This window comes from Lates calcarifer, linkage group LG21 (genome assembly GCF_001640805.2).
Source record: "Lates calcarifer isolate ASB-BC8 linkage group LG21, TLL_Latcal_v3, whole genome shotgun sequence".
In the NCBI taxonomy this organism is placed as follows: Eukaryota; Metazoa; Chordata; class Actinopteri; family Centropomidae; genus Lates; species Lates calcarifer.
Window position 1 is genome coordinate 24,829,105 of NC_066853.1, and position 26,933 is coordinate 24,856,037.

The 26,933-nt window shown below is 40.5% G+C and overlaps 1 protein-coding gene across 16 annotated transcripts in view; it reads left to right on the forward strand.

The window, feature by feature from the left end:
* The window catches only part of phldb1b (pleckstrin homology-like domain, family B, member 1b), a 106,211-nt gene that overhangs the window by 45,048 nt on the left and 34,230 nt on the right, over positions 1–26,933 (forward strand). For all 16 annotated transcript variants that reach the window (XM_051065567.1, XM_018693254.2, XM_051065561.1 and 13 more), the window contains 2 exons: positions 6,965–7,090; positions 14,895–16,399. In XM_051065567.1, coding sequence (XP_050921524.1) covers positions 6,965–7,090; positions 14,895–16,399 — 1,631 coding nt within the window. The remainder of the gene's footprint in view (positions 1–6,964; positions 7,091–14,894; positions 16,400–26,933) is intronic.

Sequence of the window (26,933 nt, forward strand, 5' to 3'; positions counted from 1 at the left end):
TGCTCCATGTCTCACAGGACCATAAATCTGCAGTTATTTTGTCGAGCTTTATTGTCTGGCGCTCCCTGCAGTGTGGCTCCTTGCTGCGTGAGGATCCATCATGATAAGTAGCTGCACTGTGTTGTAATGGTTGAATTGATGAGTGCTAATTGGTATCAAGAGACTGCCAGTAATGGTCTTTACAGACAGCATCTCACTGCATGAATTGATTAGGAAAATACTGTGTGTTCAGCCTGATACTGGCTTTGCGATACAATCATAAATCATTTTTCACTGAACTCTTTTAAAGACTTCAGTTATCATAAGTATCAATATTGGAGAATGCTAAATGCTGAATATATTTTGGAAATGAGATCATAAAGAAAATAAAAATAGGAGCGATATAAATCCTGCTAAGGTTATCCAAACATGCTCAGTTTTGCAGTCATCAAGATTCCAGTCCTGGTTGATTTGTTGAATGAATTTAATGTGAAGCACCCGTAGGAAATGTTAAGTTAGCATTAGCAATAACTTAACACAGCTCTAATACTGTGTTCGGAGAGTGAACAGTAAACAGCGTGGCTGATTTAAATGACATCAAATTACAAATTAATGCTGGATTACATGCTGCATCGTTTCATTAAAATCCCTCATTTATGGTAGAGCAGTTTAGAGTCTAATGCAGGAACAGCGGATTCTGCCACCAACAATGAATACTACTGAGGACAAACACAGATTATAGTTACTCACTGCCAGAAGGGCGAGACGAAAGGTTTAAACGCTTGCAGATACCTGTTGATCTGTAGTACGCACTTAAAGAGTGCACACTGATGCATCGTGAAACAATGTCATTGCATTGAAAATAGATTGTATGATTGTGAATGTGGTATCACATACAGCTAAAATGTAATGAAATCTACTCTGTAAATAAAAAGGAGCTTGAGCTGTAGCTTACATCTTGTCATTTTCTGTCAGAGTACAATGTGGTAGCATGCACTGCATGTTGGTACAGCCTTGCCACTGCTTCTGAATGTGCATGTGTTTGTGTTTGTGTGTGTGTGTACTCTGTTTTGCTGACTCATTCCGGGTGGCCTCACCCTTGTCAGTGACCACCCACAGGGCCCTGAGACCGCTGAAGTACAGGGGCAGGCTCCCTCGGGGTCAGCAGGGGAATCAGTCAGTGAGTGAGTGTCAGCTGCCAGCAGCAGTTTGTGCAGAGAGAACATTGGAGAGGAGGAGAAGTGTCTCCCCTCATCCATCAGCCTGCAGCAGCCTCTGCACCACTGTGGCCTGCATGATTATACACACAGTATCACCACACTGAACAATGCTGCCTGTGCTCACAGTGATTTATTCAGATACTCTGAGTCTGGAAGTTGCTAGTCCAGTCTCTATATAACAAATCAACCGATCACCCACAACATTAAAAGCAGTTACTGGTTAAAATGTTACTGCTGAATGGTGTGTATGTACAGTATATATGAATTTATATTGTGCACTGTATCAAGGTAAACGTTAGGTTGGTAAGAAAATTTTGATTAAAGGTGCATAGTAATAAATTGCCTATCATTTTTTGCTAACATTTAATTTTTTTGTGATTTATAATATATAGTAATTTATTAGGTTGTAGCTGTTGCTCTGGAAAGAAAATATGACACTTTGTAGCACTGACGTTGTTTCTACATTCTGACTTAAAAACACATGAACACACCAAAGTCAGAAGAACAACTTCCAGACTTGGGGAAATGGTACCATCCAAAGTGCATGTGAATGGTCCGTGACCCCAACCCTAATGACAGTGTTAAGGGTTTTTCCATTGACAACAATAGATATATAACCAAATAATATCACATAGCTAGCATATAATTTTTTAAAATTCTAATAACTGGCCCAAATTGGCAGTAAGTATATCATGAAAACACTGTTGTTGACGTGCAGTGCAACCTTAGTCACCATTGTCCTTCCAAATCTTTAGTCATTGTTTTTACAGAACTGCTGAGTAAAACTGACACAGTGTGCCACAGAGCCATCACCAAACACCTCCAGCTCTGTTACGACTGTGTCAGATACGTTCCGCTTCAAGCTGTGTTCTTTTACCCAGCATTTTCTTCTGAAACCAGGGAAATCATGTCAGTGCAAGTCAGAGGTAGGAGTGTGTGCTGTGAGTCAGGGAGGTGGAGGGAGGAGAGCGCTGCTGGCACAATCCAGAGGAAACAGGAGCTAGGTGAAGGAGTCAGATGACTGCTGAAGTGGAGAGTGTGAAGACACAGTGGCTGAGCTGACGTGGCTCTGTAGACCGCGGTATGAACATCCCGATGACTACTTTCAGATGCCTTGTTCAGCATCTTTTTTGTTTTTCCTCTTTCATGAGCAAACTGGTGGTGTGCTCATTTTCCTACTGATGAGACTTCCAAATATCGAGAAACAATTTCAACTGCGGAAAATACCAACCAAAATTATGTTGAGGATAATGTGGTAATCACTGAAGAGAACGCTGATGGAAACTTGATGGAAACCGGGTCTCTGCACCACTTCATCCAGATATTGAAGGAGGAAAAGAAGCACTAATACAAATAAGCAAAACTCCATATACAGCTCGCAGAGCATTTGACATTTACCGTACCAATATAAAGTATCAATGTAAGCAGTATTTAGCACCACCACTGTACTAGTCAGCAATTCTTTACAAACCAATGATCCTGTCCCTGTCTGCAAGACACACTATAGTGTACACAGAATGTGCAAATGACTTTAGATAGCATAGAGAGGACTGACAGAGCCTTTGTTTGAAAGCCAGTGTTGACAAATACAATACAATCCTTCATAAAATCTGTATGTATATAGTAGGCTAACTCTAGTCATCACAGTATGTTTTATTTGTTCTTAATGTCTTATTAATGTCAGTTATGTTCTGCCACTGACAGCTTCACATGGACAGAGTTCATTTACCTGACTGATCGGTACCAACCAGTTAGTGAATGTTCAGGTGATTATTTCCTGCCAGTGACTGCATTAAAACCTAAAACTAGACATTATTCAGCTGTGCTGCCTGGAAATGTGACATTTTTAGAACAGCTGCCATGATTTACAATGATTCACAAATGCAATTGTCACCAGAATGTTCCTGCCTCAATCCCTCTGAATCAGCAAAATAAATCTGAGTGACAGACCAGCACTTTCTCCCTGTCTCCCTCATTAACAGCACTGAGGTGCTCTTGAGCAGTGCTCTTAACCACCAGCTGCTGTAACAGAGCTATTCAGCAGATCAGACTGTGGTTGTAGTGGGAAGCTTTCAAGTGTGAATGTGCGTTAAGTATGAACAGGGTGCACTCAGTTATAATGAACATTGCTCTCACTCATTCCCAATAACAGCGAATGGCATGTCCATACAGTGGAAGGAAGGGTTCTTGTTTATCCATGGCACTGCCAGACCACAGTCAACATTTTATACGCTTTGGCAGTAATGATGGCTTGCATGACCTTGTTACAGCTTATGAAATCAGTTTGAGACCACCTCAATACACTGCACCAACACAATTAACGCTTAAAGCAAGAAAGGTCCGGGGTTTTTTGTGTGATTGAATGTTCTCTGAGTGTCTTGGTGTGTTTCCTCTGGGCTCTCCAGTTTCTTCCCACTGTCTGAAGATGTACAGGTTAAATTCAGGTATCATTGTGAGTGGTGTGTACTCTGCCCCTTAGCTACTGTGTGCTGGGACAGGTTCAGGCCTCCCATGGCCTTGGAAAGGATAAGCACGTACAGAGAGCAGAGGAAAAAGCTACAGATTTACAGTATTTTCTAGTCAAAACTATTGTGTTACATTTGTTTTGAGTGACTGCAGAAGCAACTCAAAGTGTATTTTTTGCTTCTGGGCTGCAGATAACACCACCTCTTAAAACAAACACCTCTTTTCCATCGTTGTCCATCAGTTGTGTCCTTGCCCACAGCTTGTGATGTAATCAGGTGATTTTTTCCCCAAGCTGTCAGTGTGTGTTTGTCCAGAATAAAAGGACATCTGGCTTTGTTGTACATCACCTCAGCCTCCCGTGTGATGGAGAAGTTTCCGTCTTCAGCTCGGCCTTTCCCTCATAATCTCAGCAGGACAATGGTGCCATATTGAAAAAGCAATAAACGTGATTGCTTATCTGTTATCGGCTGTGTGGCACATGAAGGGGCTGAACTAGTTATGCGCATTGTGTGTTTTGACATTTCAAACCAGTATGGAAAGCGGATGTGATTGATATTACCATAGAGACCGAGTGTGTTTGTTGGGTCTGAGTTATGTTATGTAAGTAGATACAGGCCTGATCAGTGCCTGTCAGTTCATGACTAATGGCTGTTGTAATATTGTGCCCCAGCTCCCTCAGACTAAAGACGTCTTCAAGCAATACAAACATCAGCACAATTTTCAAAATCCTTTTTTCTTGACAGTCAGTGTGGACAAAATGAACCACCACATGAACAATGGAAGTTTACTCAAAAATAGCAATGAAATTTCTGAGTGCTTTGATATCTGTGTCAAGCACCAACCAGTTAGTGAATGTTCAGGTGATTATTTGCCTGTGGATTTTTTTATGTAATCAAACAAAAGTTCACATTCAGTGTCTCTCACCTGAACCTTGGAACCTGCAATATATGACTTTTTTTTTGGCCATTTGGGGACAGCAGAAACAAGCTATGAATACAACACTGACATATCGTTACATTTTAAGTCAATGTTGCACACTTGGTAGCAAACATTTGCCTGTTAACTCATCCAGCAGATATTGGATAACCTAAGCATTCTTGTGGAGGTGGCCACCTGGTGAGCTGAGTCCAATATTCACTATTGCTTTAGTGCTGTTTTTGAAGTACACCAACTCTTGACGGAAATATCTGGTTCTTCAGCTGCTGCTAGATGCTCCACTATGTTCTCAAGCTAGTTGCTTATTTTGTGTGTCTGCTGTGTGTTACTGGGTTGTTAGCATGCTGTAATTTTGTTAGAACTTTTTTTTTGGCTGAAAACGGTTGCCTGCTGTGGGCAAAAACAAAGCTGATGAGTCAACTAAAAAACTGAGAACAACTTTAAAGAGATCCAAGAAGCCTGAATTGAGGCACCATGAGGTGCATCAGCTGTACTGTAACAGCACTCCATGCATTTTTATAGGAACATCTAACAACAAATGCAGGTATGGTGATACACTGACATTACGTACACATATACATCTGAAAACCTAAACTGAGTTACAGACTGTATGGATTGGTACACTTGCAACAGTTAACAAACATCTAACAAACTGAATATCCTATGAAGTGTATTTGCATATTTGATTTATTTGAATAGAAGATTGAGTCTGTCATCACTTTGTTTAGTGTCTGACATAATTTCTACCAAAACAGCATTTTTAGAGCATCTTATCTCCTTAATTGGATGTATTTCCTGTAGAAATGGGATGTTGGGGCGAGGCACATCAGACAGTTTGATTCTGTAAACTGATGGTGCTAGTTCAGGGAGAGAAGACAGACTTATTTGGTGTTGGGGATATTTTACTAATTACAAATTTAATTTACACTCTTGATGCAGCCTCCTGATTTCCAGCAAGGAAAAAAAGGAAGCCAGAGAGAACCTCTGCAAGCACAGGAAGAACATGCAAACTCCACACAGAAAAGCCCCGGGCATACCGGGGCTCGAATCCGGAGCCTTCTTGCTGTGAGGCGACAGTGCTAACCACTGCACCGCTGTGCCGCAACACACAAACATGTTTTCTCATAAATTAGAAATGTTTCATTTTGGTCCAAAACCCAAACTTGTATCATACTCAAAGATGTTAATTCTGCTCTGTCTTTTACATCGGCTGCCATTTTCTTCATCTCAGTTTTGTGTCATCCATCATCACTTTTACATAGTGACAAGGGGCTCTGTGCCCTCATGCGTTGATGATGTTGAACACAATGTCATCTGAGTCAGCACAGTCTCTCTGTGCTGTTAGTTCCTGTTTGAGCTTTTTGCACTGCTTTCACTCCTGATGCTGTCAGAACAGTTCTGATACTTGTTATTCATCGTAATTACTTGGCTATAATAACATAGCTCTGTGTCTCGACTCCTCTACATTCTGTTCAGGGTTATACACACAATTCTTGGGTGATTGTTCCATTGGTCAACTTAAAAGAATTATTTCACTATAATCTATTTTCTAAGGACTCAGATCTAGAAAGAAAAGCCTTCAAGAATAGCTGTTGTCAGCAGAGGGACAGTTTCTGCAGTGTACAGGCTGCTGTGCTTTGCTTCTGCTGACTGCAGAAAATATGGTGGGAATGAGACATGGGTGTACTCATCTCTTCCACACAATGGGACATAGCAATTCACAATACTTTAAAACTATCAAGTTGCATCTGATACAATTTTTTGCAAATAAAAATAATACACAGGGCCTACATTATAACAGTGAAAAAAAATTGACTGCATACTGTCTAATTTATGGTCGTGATGTGATGTGTGTCATGTGTTTTTGACATGCACATCAAACCTTTGGGACTTTATTAAGACCTAAAAATAAAATAACCCTGTATACAAACTGAATTTATAAACTGGTTTTATGGGGAGTTACATGATACTACAACAGTGATATTTAGAGGTACTGGTAGGCATTTTTTTTAACCTTTTGTACAGCACCAGCCTAGCTGTCTCCCAGTTCTAAGTCTTTATCGCCTCCTGGCTTCAGCTTCATATTTAGTGTACAGACATGAGAGTAGTGTCAGTCTTCTCATCTGTCTCTTGGCAAGAAAGCAAATAAGCATATTTATGATATATAGTCACCAAATTGTCAACATGTGCTGAGCAAATCACAGCACTGTAGCAGGAATGATAGTGGGTGGTAACTGTTGTCATTTTAAGATAACATGACCTGTGTTTATTCAGTTCATTTCCTAAACTGAGATAGATTCTTCTAAGCTGTCCATTTTGGTGTGGAACAAATTAATACAAACGATGAACATGCTGTTTTCCAGGCTGTATGCTGTGTTTTGGCCAGTCAAACTTCTTCCGCTTCAACCACCCTGAGGAGGCCTTCAGGATGAAGAGCATGATGCCCCAGGGAGGAAGCGTCTCCACCGGGGACTACAGAATTTGTGCAGGTACTGTATGGCACTCGTTTGCATCATCATTACTCCCATTCATTTGTGTGTTTAACTGTCCTACCCTGAACATCATGTCAGGGGTTTCTTCTTCCACAAACATGGACCCATTGATAATAAAATTACACCAACCCTTTTTCACATGAATTAGAAAGTGTAGAAAGAGCATATCCCTTGTGAAGTTCCAGTTTCAGCTTGGCCTATATGAATGGGTTAGATTGTTGCAGGGGCCAATGGGCTGGTGGTGAGGTGGAGCAGCAGGATCGTTTATTTTACAGGTGGCTGTTTGCACAGCACGGCATTTTTCCTTTTTTTTATAGCCTGGCTAGGGTGGAGGAAATGTACCCGCACAGAGCAGAGGCATGAAATCTATATAAGTATATTAAGTTGTTGTTACACAGGACTGGACCAATATATGGCTTCAATAATTCTGTTAACTAAATCTGGTAACCTACCTTGCAATTTGTTTTCCTTTGTTTTTAGTTTGATTATTCTTAGGTTTTTTCATAAATATGTTACTGTAAAGGTGTTCCATTTAGGGACCTGTCAACCCACCTAAAGAACAGACAGAGTTGGTTTAAGTGATTTCCCTACTCTGACAAAACATATATTAAAATACAAAACTCTCACCAGGCCCCTGATCATATTTGAACATAAACATTAAATAAAGGCACAAATTTAAACAGATATTCCTGTTTGCAGCTCTGTTACAAGACCGTTGTTGTCGGCATCAGTCTTTAAAATGCAGCACCCGTTGAACTCTTCAGCCTGAACGGTGCCCAGCTGGGACCTGGTGCTGGAGTTCACACCATGCATGTTTTATGAGCATCTCATTCCTCTACATCTCCGGGCAGAGTTTTTAGCAGCTAATGTGTGTGTGTGTGTGTGTGTGTGTGTGTGTGTGTGTGTGTGTGTGTATTCTGAATGTTCCTCCTCACAGGCTTGCAGCTGTAAGTGTATCTTTTCTTGGCCAGCTCTACTACCAGGGATCTGTCATAGCATCTTGTTATTTCCCTCCTTTTACCGTTGATGCTGCCTGCCATCAGGGGATAAGTATAGCACACAGGCATGCTGGCTGCTGTGGACTTCCTGATCCAGTAATGAAAGCTTTCCGTTGTTTAGAAACTTACCATTTTCCTCAATTATGCATTCCTGAGTTGCATTCAGATGAAGACTGCTTATACCACTCCCATGATAAACAAGGCATATCTGTCATATCTGCTTGGAGAGACTTTAAAATTACACTTGTTAGCTGTGTACGAATTCTAGAACCAGAGCTATTATGGAGAACAAACCCCGCTATATCTAACTGACCTACAATTTGATTTAAGAATTTAATATTTCCCAGCTTTTCTGTCTGAAACAAAACACTGACATTAATTAGTAATACTCATACAATGGTGGTGAAACCTGTTGATATATGGGATTATGGTCAGTCTGTGCTATAGGGCCATAAAACCTTACTCACTGCCTCCTTAAAATACCTGTAAAAATATATGGGCCTGTGGCTACTTTTTTCCAGTGTGCAGCAGTCTAATAAAGACTCTACATTGCTCTGTCTGTTGCTGCCATGTTGCCAGGTCACTAACACTAACTAGCCAGCTGTCTGCTGACTGCTGTCTTGTTGAACACAAACAGTAAGAGTAGATTAGTGTGTGGATTTTCTGCTCTACCTGTGCTGGAACTAACTGAAGCATCTACCCCTGTCAGTCCATAGTTATGGACCACAATGGAAATAAGCTTTTAGCCTCATTGTGCTTTTTTATTATTGACAGTTTAATTGTATGACAGGGCATGGCAACAGCAGTCTTTATTTACCCTTAATGTGGTCAAATAAATCTAACTATCTTACCTAGGTTTGCAAAGGGGTGGAAAATTTCCAGTAAATTTCCAGAAACTTTCTGGAAACTTTCCATGGGAAGTTAAGCTGGCAAATTTTGGAAATTTTGAAAATATTTTACGATTGATGCTGGATAAATGAACAGAAATAGGCTAGATGAGTACATGAATTCTCCTCAAACAGCCGCTGAATCAAACTGTAACCTACAGTCTTGTATGAACAGAAAACTGACAGAGGGCAGAAGAAACGGCGTCACGGTTGAGCTAGTACCATGATAGCTGGCCTCTTAAATTCCAGTCCAGTCAATCTTAGTCTTTTAATGTAAAAAAAAAAAAACATTTGACTTATTTTTTGCTAATTTAACTTTAATACCACAGATCAAACACATTTATGCCAATAATATCATCAAAACTGACTGGCTGTAGTCTGTGGGCTCAGATGCAGTAGTGTGGCTATAGTGAACAGGATTCTGGAAATGATCTGTGCATGTGATGGACGAATGCACACTGCAGAATAGAAATTCAAACACATTTTTTTTTCTCTAACTACATTTAAGTTCCCTGTTACAGGCTAACCTGCAATTTAGCAAATTTCCAGTTTATTCCCATATATTCCCATTAATTCCCATATATTCCTGTTAATTCCCATAGAAAGTTTCCAACTGAAAATTTCTGAAATTTTGCAACCCTAATCTTACCTGTATTTTTTGCACTGCCACCTTGGAATGAGCTGCCATCACTATTTAAATTTAACTTCTGTTTGTTTTCTAGTTTCGATTCTTTCTCGAACTTTAGATTCACTAAGCATAAGATAAAACAAGCATACATCACATAGAAGAGGCTATGTACTGTGAAGCTGGCAGCACATTGCAATCTTTGAAAAACAACAATATTGTGATTTTTTTCTTTAAGTCTCAAGAAATGAGAAGCCAAACAGCCTAACTGATTACACTGAGATGGTCGAGTGTGAGGGGAAAAACACCAGGATGTTAGTTTGATAATTGCCAGCTGAGCACATGTTGTAATGAGGGGGGTCTGTGTTTAAACTGGTTGAAAGTATTTATCAGCTGGACTTGTATCATCAACAGCTTGTGATCAGTTGTAAAGATATTTTGCACCTTGGCCGGACCTGGCTTATGAGAAGGTACAGACCCACACTGATGAAGACCCATTATCTGCCTGATATGGTACATTTGTGAAAAATTTAGTTGTTAGTTGTTGTTTCTGTTGTAAAAAACGTCCTCCTGTGTTTATGTTTTTTAGCATGTGAAACTCAGCTCTGCAGTGCTACTGTATTTCTGTGATGCCGGTCACATTCACCTGTCCGTTGTTTAGTTTTGGTGAGCTTTGCCAGGTCAGTGACGGTCCGCTGAGCAGCTGTCTTCAGCCAGCTGTCTTTCAGCTACCATCTCTTCACTGATTGGACATTTCCTGTGCCTCTCTGCCAGGCCAGCAGACGGCTTTGTGCCCCGAGCTGCTTACTTAAAGTGGCTGACGGCTGGGTTTACAGTATCTTTTTCAGAAACTATTTATAAACCTCCAGTTTCATCCCACTGTCTGCCTTCTCTCCACCCTCCCTTCCTGGGTTTCCCTTCGGTCCCCTCGTGCACCCACCCACTGGCCCTCTGTGTGTTCGCCTTGCTTTTCAACAAAAGCTCTTTATCTCTCTCTGATTTGGCAGCTGTATCTGTCGCTGGGTGCTTGACAGTCTATGAAATCTGCTTTTTGCAGAGCCATAGACAGAGATGAATGAATGATGGATGATTTAGATGCAGCTGATTAGAATTGTGGTCGCAGTATATGGCACCATACTGCTGTTGAATCTCTGATATTATTATGCAATAAAAACAAGTGTCCATCAATAAAATAGGATTGGACAATTTTGGACCACAAACTGAGAATATGCTTGCCATTTGAAGATGTCTGCACCTCTTTTTTGCCAGTTTTCATTTCTAAACCACGCATAAACCTTTTACCACACATTTTCATCTCCAAGGAAAATATTTTTCCCTTTGGTATTTCACCATACTTGATATACAGTGTCTCTGTTTTATTATCTTCTTCTTATTCATTTAATTTCATTCAGTTTAGTATTTTAAGGGAAAATGTTCAATTGTAGTTTTTTCTTAACTTCACAGTTAGTAAATCAGTCTGAATGTATAGAGTCAGGTTTAAGATGTGTTTGACAGACTGATAGAGTGTGAATAAGTGCTTTTACTCAGGTACTGTACATTAGTATATGTTAAAAATATTTGTACTTTACTCAAGTATTTCATTTTATTGCTACATTATATCTAACTGTATAACTTATGAAACTGCTCCACCTTGACTGACTTACTGCACTAAAATTCCACTTACACTTACATGCAATCCAGTAATATAACATTTAATTGTTGAACAATTTTACAACCATTTTCATGCTTTTACCTTTGATGCCTCAAGTACATTTTGGTAATTATTACTTATGTCACATAAGTAAATGTATCTTCATTTCATTTTCACTGCAGGAGGAATTTTACTTGTAATGTAGTATTTTTATATTGCAGTATTGCCACTTAAGTGAAGGGTCTGAATCCACCACCACTTCCTCCACCACTAGTTTTGATGGATTTTGAATGCTGCAAAAACTTGTTTTCATGCAGAGTTTATGGTCAGAAAAAAATATGGTTGTGTGGCTTTGGATGCATGCAGACTGACAATTTGAGACAGAATAAACAGACAAACACTGTTTATTTAAAGTAATCAACTTCCATGCCTTGGGAACTCTTAAAACATTTTCTCTCCTTGGACGTTATTGACTTTTAAGCTGATGTGTTGCCCGACTGATCAGATTTAATTTTAAAAACCATTATAAGCCCTGTGGCCTGTCATTGTCAGTCTCTGTCTATGTTAATAATGGTCCAGTACCAGCCCAGATAATCCAGAAACCTTATTTTCAATGCCAGTAAAATGTCAATATGGTGAAGTTGTTAGCAGTGAAGTAGGATTTGTTGATGCCCTCAACACACTCTCATCTAAAACAGACAAATTCTGCTTTAGAAAGACAATTACAGCGACAAGCAATGAAGTCCTTTGTCGTGACTCTTTAAAAGATTGCTGTAAACTCGCAGTAATTCACAGCTCCCTGGGTAGGAAGAGCTACGTCAAGTTGGCCGGGACACCGGAAGTAAGACGATTTCACCTTCAAAATACAATACAGCATTTACTCATTTGATGAATGTCTTTTTAGGCGTGCTGTTCTTTTGAGCTACCTGGTTCACATGTTTAAACACACGTGTTCTTCAAGTATAGGACCTTCAGTAAAAAGTCAGGGCACTATTACCTTTCAGAACAGTAGGGACATTGTTGGTATTTAACCCACTTAATCAAAATTGACGTACGGTTTCACTGACGAGGACGTTATAACATTCATCAAACTATTTGCTTGTTTACATCGTTGACAACACATTTACAATAGCAAGTATTTTCCAAGTACAAGCGGTCTAACCTAGATCTTTATTTTGAAGGTTATGGCCGGCAAAGCTATGCTACGTTTTAGACAACTTGATACTAGTGGCACCGTAAGCAGCGGCGGTGCCTAGCACCCCAACCCCCGGCTGAAATATCACCTCGGTGGTGAATCTCCCTCGGTGTGTGTGGAGCTAGGCACGACAGGGCTCCGTCACACCCGGTCTGTTACCGGTGTCCGGTGGATGTGGGCCTCAATGTGTTTCATATTGCAAGTGAACCGCACTGACATTGACCGGGTCGCAGTTTTATTCCTTCATGTGAGTAACCCTACTGCTTACTGACTGAGCTTGGGGCGAGAGATGTGATACGAACCGGCCACACGCCAAATTCCATTCAGATTCTGCTGGTTTTAATAGTCATTTTGTTCATCTAGGAATGTACACACAGCGGGGGACATCACATACTTAATGCGATTCTTTGGAACTTCGGTCTTTATTCAGCTTACTAGCTACAGGGGATCAATAAAATGTCCTTAATTCGAAAAATATATATTTTACCTAGGTCACAACATTACAGTATGTTCTCATGAGAGTGAAATGTGGGGAATGGCAGATGATTCTACGTATGTTTATTGTAACTAGCGCTTATTGATGATGGCATTGATGCCGAATTATAGAGGTCCTCATGTGTAATAAAATCTTTTAATTCATATTGTGACTGACGCGCACTTTTACCGGCAAGGACGCTAACATTAAATTGCCAGATTTTTAAATGAGGTTTGGCATTATGTACTCGAGCTAGTCTGTATCCCATGACATCATTGCATGGGCTTTCCCTCACCAAACGGATGCATTTATTTTTGTCACCCCACCCCCTTCGTTTTTGACCCCGTACATAAGAATCCAGCGGGTTTGTGCGAAACGATGTGACACTGACATTCACGCGGAGCTCAACAGATAAAATGTATTATTGTGACAGCCTGCAGGCCATACTGTTGTATAATTTCGATGAAAATGTATTCAGATTTTATTGTGGTCAGGCTGTCATGAAGGCAGAGCTTCATTGTATGGCAGAGTCATTACAGAGGAGCAGGCAGGAAGCTGCTCCCATCTCTGTTGAACAAGCACAGCTAATGCATTATTTGTGAAGCTTCTATATTTTAGAGCGGTTTTGCTATTGGGACATTTCTCTCTGACATCATCATTAGAAGAGACAAATTTAATGCTATTCTGTTCTATGTTGGTGTTATCATTTGCTCCATTCCACAGTCATTTTTATAATTCCTAATGTTATTACAACACTATTGAACATGACAGCTCTATTCCTCTGTTGTCTTCTATTACCTCTCAGTGTAAGCAGTGATGACTCCATGCTGCAATTATCCCCATGAAACAGACAACAAGTCCATTTAAACAGATTTCATTTAGCAGTAATAAAACCTGATCTGTGCTCTGATCCCTGCCTTAAGGCCATGCTGGTGAATCTCCCACGTGGCTGTGTGTTTCTGTTGTAATAATCCACTATGCTGACATTAAAGAGAGATGGTTAAGATTAGATTACCCAGCCTTGTGTTCGGGCCACACAGTAATTGGGTTATGTAGGCACATTTTCTCCTCATCCCTATCCAATGCACAGGCCTGTCTGTCCGTTCATCTCCTTGCCTGTGTCCTTCCTTCTTTCCTCATCACTAATCCCCCCCCCCCCCCCCCACACGCTTGTCCAGCTTCTGCAGTGGGCCGGAAAACACAGATTTTGAACATATCTCAAATAGTAGGGACAAGGTTATGACTTGAAATGAAAGCTCTGAAATTTGTTCAAATCTGTAGAGAGGTCAGGGACTGTTGCGATTTATTTTCTGAGTTGCCTGATAGATACAAAATATGTTATTGTTCTGTTGAGCTGGAGGTGAACCCAGACTGTTGACCTTTAGATATTTTCTGCACGGAAACACAACCTAGCCAAATGAGGAAGAAAAGAACATTTTGCAGTCATGAAAGCACCTCATATTAGTTATGGAAAAGTCATCAAGGCTACAGTTGGCTCCCAGTACGAAGAAATACAGGCAAATATGATAAAGTTCTGAAAATGCTCAGAATTTCACTGCACTGTATTGCCTGTTTTATTACCCCAGGTAAGGTTAGGTCATCCAGCAGATTTGTATTACAGCTAACCATGGACAATAGGTAATCCATAGATAATTCAGTTTCATTGAAGGTGCTTGTGTTAAGAGCTCAGGCCAGGGCTAAAGAGAACTCTGTGCAAGCTCTTTATTCTGAATCCTCTGTCTCAACAATTTCTGGGTAAACAGTTGAGTTACAGTGTCACAAAGAAGAAGAATGTGGACTTTGACCTGTTTGACTGACCAATGCGGTGCCTTGCCAGATGATGTTACATTGCATTGCCAAGTTCAACTTGTTGGAGACATTGCCCAAAGACTTTTGTTGTATTAGATGCATTTTCTTTTTGTTATCAAAGTCAAAGCTTGATTTTCTCTTTCTGTTCTCTCTCCCATCAGACACAGAGAGTTTGGTCAATGGGAATCACCAGGCCAGTCCAGCCCAGTCTCCCCCAGCTCCTGGAGAGAGAATCCAGTCAGAGCACAGTGCAATCGTCAGCTCCATTGAGAAGGACCTCCAGGACATCATGGACTCCCTAGTCATGGATGACCCCCAGCCTTCTTCCTTGGAAGCCAAAAAGCCTCCTGGTGGCCCAGCAATTCCCCACTCCCCCCTGTCACCCATGGTCAATGGAGGGGGACGGTATCTGCTGTCCCCTCCTACCAGCCCAGGGGCCATGTCTGTGGGGTCCAGCTATGAGAATACATCCCCTCCCTTTTCCCCCCTCTCCTCACCCTCAGCAGCCAGCAGTGGGAGCTTTACCAGCCCATCTCCTAGTGGAGGACCCCAGGACCAGAGTTCTTCTCTGCCGCCAGTGCCTGTACGCTCCTCTAGCTACAATTTCACTTCCCAGCCTCCACCTGTACCCCAGCCACGGACCATACTGCCTAACTTCAGCAGCAGTGGGGCGGGCCAGAAGGTTCAGGAAAGCCCCAGGCTGCAGAGGAAGTTCTTAACAGAGGCTCCTCCAAGCCCCAAGCCAAACCGCAGAGGACTAGGCCAAGATGGGTCTGAGAGCCCTCGACAGACCCCCCTTCTGTCTTCTAATGAATCTCTCAATAGTAGAAACATTGTGCCAAGTAGCCCCAGACTCGCTCCCAAATTCCCTACCTGTTCATCCCCATCTCCCTCCAGTCCCAGGACCATGACAACCACGGTGCTCCAGGAAAGGCCTGCCAGCCCTTTCAGAGAGCAAACCTCTCTAGCTGATCGCTCCTTCACCTCGAGCCCTTCCAGGCAGCTTTCCCAACCTGCCAGACCCTTCCAGCCTCCCTTGGACCCCATTGTCCATGTCATCCAAGGATCACCGCTTCAGCAGCATCCACGTTCACTGCAGCCCCCCGAAAGCCCTCGCATGGCCAGGAGGAACCTGGAGCTGAATGGAGGCAGCGGAGCGAGCAGCACTATGAGGGAGCTGCCTCCACTTAGCCCCTCCATGGCTCGGAGAGGGGTTCCAGTACTCCCAGGGGCGCTACCAGGGACAGTCCCCACCTTGAGGACTCCAGATAGTCCCTCAAGTCTTGGCAAGCTTGTTCCAGAGAGTCCCAGACTCAGACGAAAGTCTGGATCCACTTCTGAGGAGCTGATGTGCAGCAGGGGGATCAGAGCCCGCAGTCCCTCACCTACCTCTGCAATGATAGAGGGCGGTGGTGGTGGAGCAGGAGTGCGGAAAGCAAGCTTTGGGAACTCTCTATCTCCTGCTTACAGTCTGGGCTCCTTGCCTGGCTCGTCCCCTGTAGCCAGCCCTAGAACCCATAGGAAGATGTCTGCAGGGAGACCCCACCCTGGGATGAGGGAGAGGAAGAACAGCATCACAGAAATCAGCGACAATGAGGACGAGCTGCTGGAGTACCACCGACGACAGAGAGAGGAGAGGCTCCGAGAGCAGGAAATGGAGAGACTGGTGAGTCAGGAACATGTCACCAGGAAACTACTATAATTCAGTTTACATTTAAAAAGAACTATTCTCATTAACATACTCAAAAACTTTTTCACTTAAAGGTTACAGCAACTTAGCTTAATTTATAACAGGATTTTTACACATGCTTTTGGGTTAATATTATATTTGTAGTGTATAGTTGTAGTTTCTAACACAGCATCTCTGTGACTGTTTTCTACTTATTATCACAATATCACAATATCACAATATAAAGGTTATTCGGGGTTAGACAGGTAGTTCAAAACTGATATTGTTTGTTATACTAAAGGTGATGCAGGTTTGTTTGCAGGTTTGGGAATAGGGCTGCAACTAATAGAAAATAAATATGTTTTTTTTTTTCAGTTAAAATGCTTGTTTAATCTGAAAACTGTAAAAAATGTCCATTGCAAGTTCCCAGAGCCCAAGGTATAATATTAAAACTTATTGTTTTGTCCAACCAACAGTCAAAATAAAACCAGCAAATCCTCATTTGACTAGCTGGAATCAGGACATGATATTCTCCCTAAAATACAGCTGGAAATTCAATCAGGATACTTAAGGCTAGATTTGAATTTCTCTTCTGTAGCCTGAAATGTCAGACAAAGAAGTCAAGTCAGTTGCATTTAGGTAGAGGTGTGTCAATTGTGTGCTAGCAAATGGACGGTTGCAGGTATTTAAAATAACAGTGCCCACTATCTCCTCAGTGTGCCCTTGAGCAAGGCACTGAACCCTCAAACTATTCCAGTTGAAATGGGCTATGCTTATTTCTAACTAGAGGGGATTATACAAATGGCCTATTTTCCCTAAGTTCTAACTTAATTAAGTTCTCTTTTTTTCCCTTGATGGAGAACAAAGCTTCCAAAAGTGGTAGTCATTTCTGTTGCATGTAAATTCATAAGTGACCTTTTTTCATATCAAAAACGACTACAACTGAGGTAACTGAAAAAACTCCTGAAAAGTCCAGCTCTTTCTTTTAAGTAGTTTGATAAGTTTATGCACATTCTTCTTAGAATTTTCATCAAAAAGTAGTAAGCATATGATTTTATATTTAATGGATCCAATCTGAGGTCAGAAAACTGCCCTAGGCACGTTCAAACTCATCTTTAAGAATTTCATTAGTATGATTATCAGTGAAAGAGTTCCAGTTTGTGATGAAATATTACCAATATTCTTGCAGAGGCTTGGTCTAAGTCAAATCTGATTGACCTCCTGCAGGAAGGGAGCGTATTGCTTGCAGTATCTCCATTGAGATCATTTATGGGCCTGGTTACTCCTCCTTTTCCAAACAAACATGAACTGTCTGTAACTTGGCTTTCAGCTGTCTAAACTGCTGCTGACATGCAGTCTCAGGGCGCCCAGATGAGCCCATAGCAACTGCATTGTTTGTTGTTTCCTAAACTGAACAGAGGGGGTAGGGAGCAGCAGTAGACATCTTGAACTTGTCTGCCAGTCTGAATGAAACTGCAGAGGCCAAGTCCTTTAAAAAGCCTTTATATGTGTTTGTGCCTGTGTGAGAAGGCATCTGTCTGCCCTGCTTGAAATTACAAAATAGATGTTTTTAAAGAGTGAGACTGTGTGAAGCCAGCTCAGTTGGACAGACTGACAACATGCCTTCTATCTCTGTGTACGAGGTCATATTCTCGTACCTCCGGGAGAGGCCTCATAGTAAAACAGTCTTCAGCACTGCATCCATACACCAATTGCTATAAGGCCGGTTGAGAGAGATCTGCTCAAGTTTGTTTTATTTCCAAGACAGGCTGTTGATGTCTGTTGATATTTCTCATTTGATAGCAGCAGTTGGCATATTGACATTTTGTGAATTATCAGATACCAGTCAGTAAGTGTTAGATTTGATTGTTACCACAGGTATAGAGCCTTTCCCCCTTTCTCATCTTTCACCAGTCTGAAGTTTAAAATGAACATCTCCTGACCTGTATCTGCATGATTTTATACACTGCAGTGGTGCCACATGATTGGAAAACTGCACAGTGAGCAGGTGTTTCTGATAAAGTGCCTGGTGAGTGTCAATGTAACAACGTGAACTTCAGGTTGTTTCAGAGGTAGTAAAACCTCATTCAGAAGCACACTGACATTTGTAATAGTGCAAATTACTAGAAATCCAACTCTTCAACATACAACCCCATATTTGTCTTGACAGGAATGTTAATTTATAGAGAACAATCAAATGTAATTATGTAATTGTTATCCAATGTTTCAGTTCTAGTGTCTTTTAAAAAATGTAGTTTCCCACATGCCCAAGACCATCATGAGTTAAACAGCGCTGAGTTAACAGACTGAGAGATAATGCATGAGAATGAACAAACAACTGCATTTCTGTTTTTTAGGCAGCAGAGATTACAACAGAAAGTTAGAGAGATGACCATAGAGGCGAGTGTTTCTGTGTCTCACAGTTAAACTGTTGAAATGGTGTGTATGCACACTGCTGTGCTGTAAACATTTTCACGAGTGCTGTAGTTTTTTTAACTGTTAAGCATAATTAAAATCAAGGTTCAAATGGTTCTGACACTCATATCATCAATAGTAGTATCAATAGTAAACACCTTAAACACATTTCAGTTTTTTTTTTTTTTCAAAAAATAACCTCAATGAGAGATTACATTGAGTTAAGCTAGCAGAAGCAGAACAGCAGCTAACCCATGAAATCAGGACTTGAGTTCTTTAAAATCCAAAAGCAGCCTGTAAAACTTGTTTCTACTTGTGTTTTCTTTGTACATTCAATGAATTCAGTTGTTCAATATTATTTTTGGTAATTAACTAAATTACCAAAAACTAAAACTTAATGCAGAGTACCCAGGTGTTAAACAGTTGTGGTGAGTTACAATGCCAACTAACTGAAAGGAGTGTCATTACAACACATGCCCATATTAGCCTTCATATCCCAGTGTGTCAAACCTTAAATCCTTTGTTCTCATTGTAAGGTCATTAACCTCAGCAACCTGTGGACTAGTACAACAACAGGCACGCAAAGAAAAAATATTTACATTAGATTTGAACAAATAGTTCATGTCATATTCATGGCATTTATGTCAAGTAAATAAGTCATATTTACTTGCCCTAAGCAAGGGCTGCCTGAGACACAGAGGCAAGATTCCTCAGCAGCCTGTTATGTTATTGTATTTTTCAAGCACAGAAACTCACAGCTCTTTGAGGAGGCAGGGCGTGGAGCTGCAGGGCCTGTAATTAGTCACAGTTGACTCACTGTCAGGACAGATTTTTCTTGCCCCAGAGCGTCTGCATTTAAAGCATTTCACACACAGCCTGCTACTCATTCACACAACTGATTACCAAAAAACAAAGTTATATGAAGTGAGTTCTAGGAGAAGTTTATTCAGTAAAAAGAGTCTTATTGTGAAATCAACAGGAGTACACAGCTCAGAGGCAGCAGGAGGCTGTGGGGAGATTGGGGAGATACAGCTACACTCGTATACTGATGTACTGATTTATTAGCCTGATATTGAAATTTGAATGGGTTTTAGCTGGTTGATGTTGTTTAAATGTAGTTTAATTACATTTTACCACTGCATAATATCCCATACACCAATAAGTTAAAATCCTAGAGAAATACTGATTTTTCTCATAAATTCTGATAATGGTATATTGCCCAATAGTTTTTTTTTTTTTTTAAGAAAACACACAACATGAACAAACTATCTTGATACAGATCCCTTAGTTTTTTTTTGTGAGAATCCACACTAAGCTGGAAAATTTACAGTAAAAAGACTTTTTTAGTCTTTTCATTGCTCTCTGTTGGACAAAATATGCAAGAGACCTCAAACCTATTTTGGCATTTTAAACAGCAATTTCAGCAATTTCTTGTCATTTCTTGACTGTCTGCAATAAGCTGATACTGGTCAGGATGATTTGTCAGTTTAGATATAAAGTGGAGCATGAGGGAAGATTTTTGGGAGATTTTTTTTTTATCAAACTAGTAAATTATATTTCACTAAAACAGCACTTACACTACAATTTCAGAGTCCATCTTGGGGAATAATAATATGATGCTAAGGCAGTTACTGAACCTTTTTGCATTCTGTAGAACACGCTGGATCAAGACACAACACAATGATGAAGAGGACTCTTTTTACTGGTTGATTCACTTTTCTGTGATGCGCTTGACAGTCTCTCTCTTTAGTCTTTTTAGTGACTCCTGGACACCCCACACCTGTTGATGTACAGTATTTTGTTGAGACGCTAGTTTTACAAAAAGTCCCCTGCACCTCCTTAAAGGGGAACTCCACTGATTTTACACATTAAGGTCAGTTTACTCATCATTGAGATAACCCTGATGATGTCATCGGTCAAACATTTGATAGAAAACCTATGTTATTCTCTGAGAACATGGAGTTTAAGGACATTTCACAGACAGAGATAGTCAAAGGAACAGTTACATTGAGATGCATCATGGGAATAGTAGGATTCAGTGTCTTTCGAGCTTGACCCTAAGTAGAAACTAAAAGTCAGAATATCTGGGCTTCTGCTGGGTCAGTTTTTAATCCTCTCATAAGTCTCCCAAATTCATGGAAGTGCTGTACTAAATTGCTGCAATATTTTGATTGGCCTCCAAACAAGTATGGATACTATATTATTATCCTGTCTACCCTGAGTGTCTTAGTTTCTCATGGTGTTTCATAGTTGCGCCCTGATCAGAAATAAGTAACAGGGAAAACACTTAATACTTGTAAGCTTTTACTTCCATTTTAAGAAAGAAGATGTTCACATTTAAAAATGTGCATCAGTCTGAAATAGGGGCATATGGGAAATGTGGGCAGTTAAAAAGATCACATCCCACCCAAATCAGTTAAATGATACCGGTGTCTAATGACAGGGAAAACAGAATTTAATTCAGCTAAATTATGTTTTCCTTCAGAGGCCAGAGGTAAGCCCTCTCTAATGGCCAGTCTGCAGGGAAGATTATTTCCCTGTGTCCATCTGATCCAAGCTGTCTAGCCTGGCACCTCTCTATCCACTTGGCCATCTGACTGACACAGTGTCTTGGCAAACACACTTGGCATATGAATCGAGTCGCAGCGTGCTTCATCTGTGGCAGACACACGTACCAGTTTCTGTCCACTAAAGATGACCTCATCTTTCCTATGACGTTGACGTAAGATGACACCAGTGATTTTAATGACTGGTCACTTTTGTAACATATTGGATCAGACCTGTATGTGTCTGCTGTTACTTAGAGGGGGCATTAAGTGAGTTTCTCTGTCGTATGGCATCAAATTACCAGGGCAATGTTGCATGCAACCAGCACTGCAAGACATTTCAGTTGCTAGAAAGCTTTAAAGCTTCTCTTTCAACCCAGAATATTAAATGACAAAAGCCTGGTACACCAGGTTGTCATTCACCATGTTTGAGGATGAAGAACTCCTGATTGATTTCCACTTGAATTAGCCAACTTGACTTGGTAGTGTGATGGCTCTGGGGACTGCCTGAGTCAGTTGGAGAAGGAGATCTGTTGTTTCAATCCCTACTGGTCGCTACTAGAGGCTGGTAAAGGTCACAGATTGCTTAATGCATCTTTAATAAAGGCATACTCATGGCTTTTTCTTAGAAGCACATCTTTCCCCGGATTTTTCTAGAACTCCCATGGAAATATAAGTGATAGGGCTCCTGTTCTGAATATTTTCCTGAAGAGAGATTTCATTTGGTGAAAATCCAAAAGGAAGTTCAACTCTGCCCTTTATCATTATCATATAACCAACAAACAACTTAACTAGTCTCATTCTCTAGGCCATCAGGGTGTCACAAATGTTGTCTGTGATTGACATGCAGAAAAGTCTTTCCTGCATGGTTGGCATCTTTGCTACTGTCCATGAGGATTAGCAGACCAAATATACCCCTACACTTGTCGAACAGAACACCACACACGTATACCAGCATCTTGTAGAACACGACCAAATATATCCAGGCACTGTGGGACACCAAACCTGCCCACCTAAGCAGCCAAATATATCCTGCACCTACACTGATACAAAGTGCTGTACCAACTCTCTGACCAGCGGGTGTAACTTTATTCATGCTGAAGTCAAGTCTTCTGTAATTTAAGGTAGAGGAAGAAGAGGAAATAATAAATATTTAGACTACTGGATCATCCTGCCCATTTGAATGGCTGTGTTTAAGTCGTCAGTGGCAGATTACTATGATTTTGAATGTTTTGGTCAAAAACTAAACAGGGCCGGGAAACAGGAAAAAAGAGACAGGCTCAGAGAGATAAGACAGTTGAGTAGACTCTGTGGCTCTTTATCTGGGACAGCAATAAATCTGTTTCTCTGCCCATCCAAAGGAAAGCTGCAGTAATCCAGTCTTGAGACAGCACCAACAAATATGCCACGTGTGGATTTTCTCCACTGAAAACAAGTGCCACATCAGGACGCATCATTTCACTTGATGCAGTGTTGCTTTTACTCTTTCTCTACTGTTGCGTTTTAAAGAGTCATCAGTATTTAGATGATCCCTTGGCTGTTAGTGGCTTTGGCTGAAAAGGTTTTAGCTAATGTGTAGTTGTATTTTTAAATTAGAAACATACTGTTATAACTGCAGCAGTGCTTCTGCTGTTGTATGCTATCTCCACTAGAGGGGGTCATTTAACTGTTCAGTACTCTGCAGTCCACTTTGTCCAGACCAACTTTCACTTCCTTTATGCTGTTTATAGGTAATTGTGTGGTTAGTTAGATATTGCTCAGAAATTATTAAGACCCAAAAATACACTAAATAAATAAACAGCATGAAATGAATACTCATATGAATAAATACAGAGAAAATATATCATTCAAGAATCACATTTTTAAATAATCCAATAAATCTTGGCTGTTGCTGGTCTGAAGAGCAGGCAGTCAGCTGCATAACTGGCTCTACCATGGTTGTCTTGACTGACAGACAAGGTCGTTGAGATTAAGTTGTATTATATATAACATGGACAAACTGCAAAAAAAATAAATAAAATAAAATAAAAAAATAATAATAATTGAAATCTTTAAAAAGTGATGTGCAATTAAATGATTGTAAAAAGAAACAATATTAAAACATATTTCATAATACTGAGCAGAATGTTCATTGGATTCTTGGGTTACACTGTGTTCTGTCTGGATGTATTGTTATGATTAGTTATTTCACTTAACATTGAAAAGTTTGGGGCTCCATTGGAGGAGAAGTTCACCTCAAATGTTATCAGGACGGGCAACCTCTTTTTCTGTGGACTACCCCTGTTGTGTAACATCTTAGCATACTGACACATGGAAATCCCTGATACCCTTAAACTGAACATAATTGTTTTACAGTCCAGGCCATAAGTGTTTGAACAGCTGCACAAAAGAATGGATACCAATCTTAGTGCTAGATCTTAGCTTTACGTTTAAGTAGGTTTATGTCAATGTAGAAAGAACTGTGAGGGAGATAAAGCCAAATTGTGCCAAAATTGAAAGGGTTCAAAAGTAATTGGATGTTTGGCTACTAAATATTTCTTGGCCAGCTGTGTATTGTTCCAACAAAAGATCATGCATAAAAAAGCTCACACATGGCCCAGATCTAAGTGAGAGGTGAAAGCTGAGAGTTTAGGTTGAGATGGAGTTTGTCAATATGAGAAATAAATAGGTGACGAGTGAAGAAGATCATCACAAGGCTCAAAAAGAAAAAAAAAGAACAGTCTCTCCAACAGATCAGAGGTAGTTGCTTTCCCAACATCAACAGCTGGGTATGTGTTAAATGATACCAACCAGTCTATAATGATGTAAACCTACACAAATTAAACTGAGACTTGGCACTTTAATGTTACTTTTTTTTATTTCAAATTGAATGCACTGAAGCACAGAGCCTGAAGAACAAAAAGTGTGTAACTCTTCAAATACTTACAGTCTGGAATGTAGCTGCAGCCATTTTACAGCCAAGAGAGAAATAATTACAAGACTGTGAGCAAATATGCATCAAACCTTTTTGAGTTTAATAGTGTTTAAAAGCATGTTTCATCCCTTTTATCTACACCTACAAGTTTTTTGTTTTTAACATCTGAAACTGAAGCTGTCACACTGTTTGCATGGATTACATTTATCAGCCTATTTCAGGCAAAGAGCAGACATCGGATACAGTATAACCTTCTACCTGGTGTATAAAGTTAGCCCCTTTGCTTTTCTTAGAACCACCAAGCCACCTCCCACTTGAGGAAGTCCCTACATATGTTGATCTCTAACTCCACCCCTGTTCACACAGATTCCTCACCACCTCTCACAAGACTTGTGTAGGGGGGAGCTTAGGTAGGGGTGGGTGGGGTGGGGGTAAGACTTCTCTCCATCTGTCCCAAAGTAGCATGGCCAGTTGTGAAAGCACTTTACAGTACAGCAGGAGCTGTATGGAAGAACAGCTCTGAGGACTGAGACTTAGAGATCTGCAACATCTTCCAGTCCTACTAGAGAGCTGTAGAATACGGAAATTGTGTGTGTGTGTGTGTGTGTGTGTGTGTGTGTGTGTGTGTGTGTGTGTCTGTCAGTGTCATGGACCGGTATCATGTGCTGGGTGGCAGCAGGACTGTACCGGCGCTGAGACAGAGCAGGGAGCAGGCCGTGGTGTATATGCTCACTCTGGCTAAAGAGAAGCCGGTCTTCCTCAACAGTGTGGCAGCGCTCATGAAGGTAACTGATGCCACTGCTAATATTAACAAAGCTCTGCCAGTTGTTGCTCTCTGGCTGGATTTTAAATAGACGGTGGATATTCCTGTGGTGGGCTCTTGGTTTTGATCTGAATAATATGTGTACTGTTCAGGGACCACATGTGATGCTGTGTGGTTACATGCTTTCAACTGGCTCAGTCATAAAGATGAAGCTCAGGGGTTCAGGCCCTCAGACTGTGTTGGTGGGATTTTATGTGTTCAGTTTGAGAAATATGTGACTTGTATTCATATTACTGCAAGTGAAATAACATAATATGTGATGTATGGGGATGCCTGTGAAATATCTCAGTAGTTCTATATGTTTTTTTTACCAGAAAAAAATGAGCATGAAAACAGAAATAGGTTTGTTAAGTATTTCAGGAAATGTAATTATTCACTTTCTTGACTGGATTTAGATGAGACAATTGCGACCACCCTCATGTGTGTTAAGCAGCTGAAGGGCAATTAGTGCTAACACTGGCAGCATAGCTAAGCATAACTAAGTTAGCCTGACTCTGTCCAAAGGTAACAAAATCTGTCTACCAGCTCCTCCAGAGCTCACTTATTAATTACCTTTGAATAAAGCCAAGCTAGCTATGTCCTTCTGTCCCTAGTCTTTATGAAAAGCTAAACTAACCATTTTATGTAGACATATGAGATCAGTATTGATTTTCTCATTCAAGTCACAGAAGGAAAGTAGACAAATGTGAATACATTTTTTAGTTAAATGAGTAATATACTGGAGAACTATACAGTAAAAAATATGTAACTAAATGTCAGAGTGATTTATCAGGGAGCTCATATATTGTCTAAAGACTAAGTTTATTGCAGAGAAGGTTAAGAGGTCATCAAGTCATGCTGTGGGGCTGACTTCACTGATTTAGTAGATATAGATAGACATAGAGCAGTAGAGTGGTATGTGGATATAATGATGATAGATACCAGAGGCTGTTTGAGAGGAGACAGGGAGAAATATGTATGTTTGGGTGAGAGAGTCTGAAGTTAAATAGAAAGGAAAAACATGTGATAAAGTGATAAAACACAACCTACCTCAGCTTCCCAGAGTCCAAGTGATGTATGTAAGTGTTTATTTTAGTCAACCAATCCTCTAAAGCTCAGACAAGTGAAAGAGACACTGGTATAAAATGTGGAAATGCACCAGAGTCAGAGAATGTTTGGCATTTTTAGCCACACTAGCAGCATGGCTCTATGGATGGCAGTGTTGGTCTGTTGGTCCACCACTTTGGTCCAGACAGAAATGTATCAGTAACTACTGAATGGACTGCTGTGACACTGTGTATTAACATTATTGGTCCCCAGATAATGAACCCTAATGATTTTGGTGATACACAGGCTTTTTTTTTTAATCTGCCATGAAGTTGATATTTGAGCGTTTGAATGTTTCATAGACATTAGTAGAAAAAATTCACTCAATTTAGATTTTTTTACCAGTAAAGATACACTATGTTGTAATTTGTACTAACTCTTATAATGGAAACCGGGCTGTTGAGCTCTGGGCGGATGACTGCATCATCCAGTTTAACAGCTTGGCAGCTGTTTACTTTGTACTGCTGTTGTTTCATTGGGTGGTATGCTCACTATAAATCCACTGTAGCACATGGATATTCAGGGCAGTGGTTCACTATTGTACCAACCACGTGCTATTGACATAGATTTTGGAGGCTATTGATATTTAATCTCACAGTTTCTTGTGCATAGCAAATTATTGAACTCAACAAAGATGATTCAACTGGCTGCTCATCTTGCACATCTTATCTCTATTCCATAACAATAATCAAGTCATAAGCCTAAGCTATGCCTTCTTATTATCCCCAGCACTGCTCAGAGAATGTA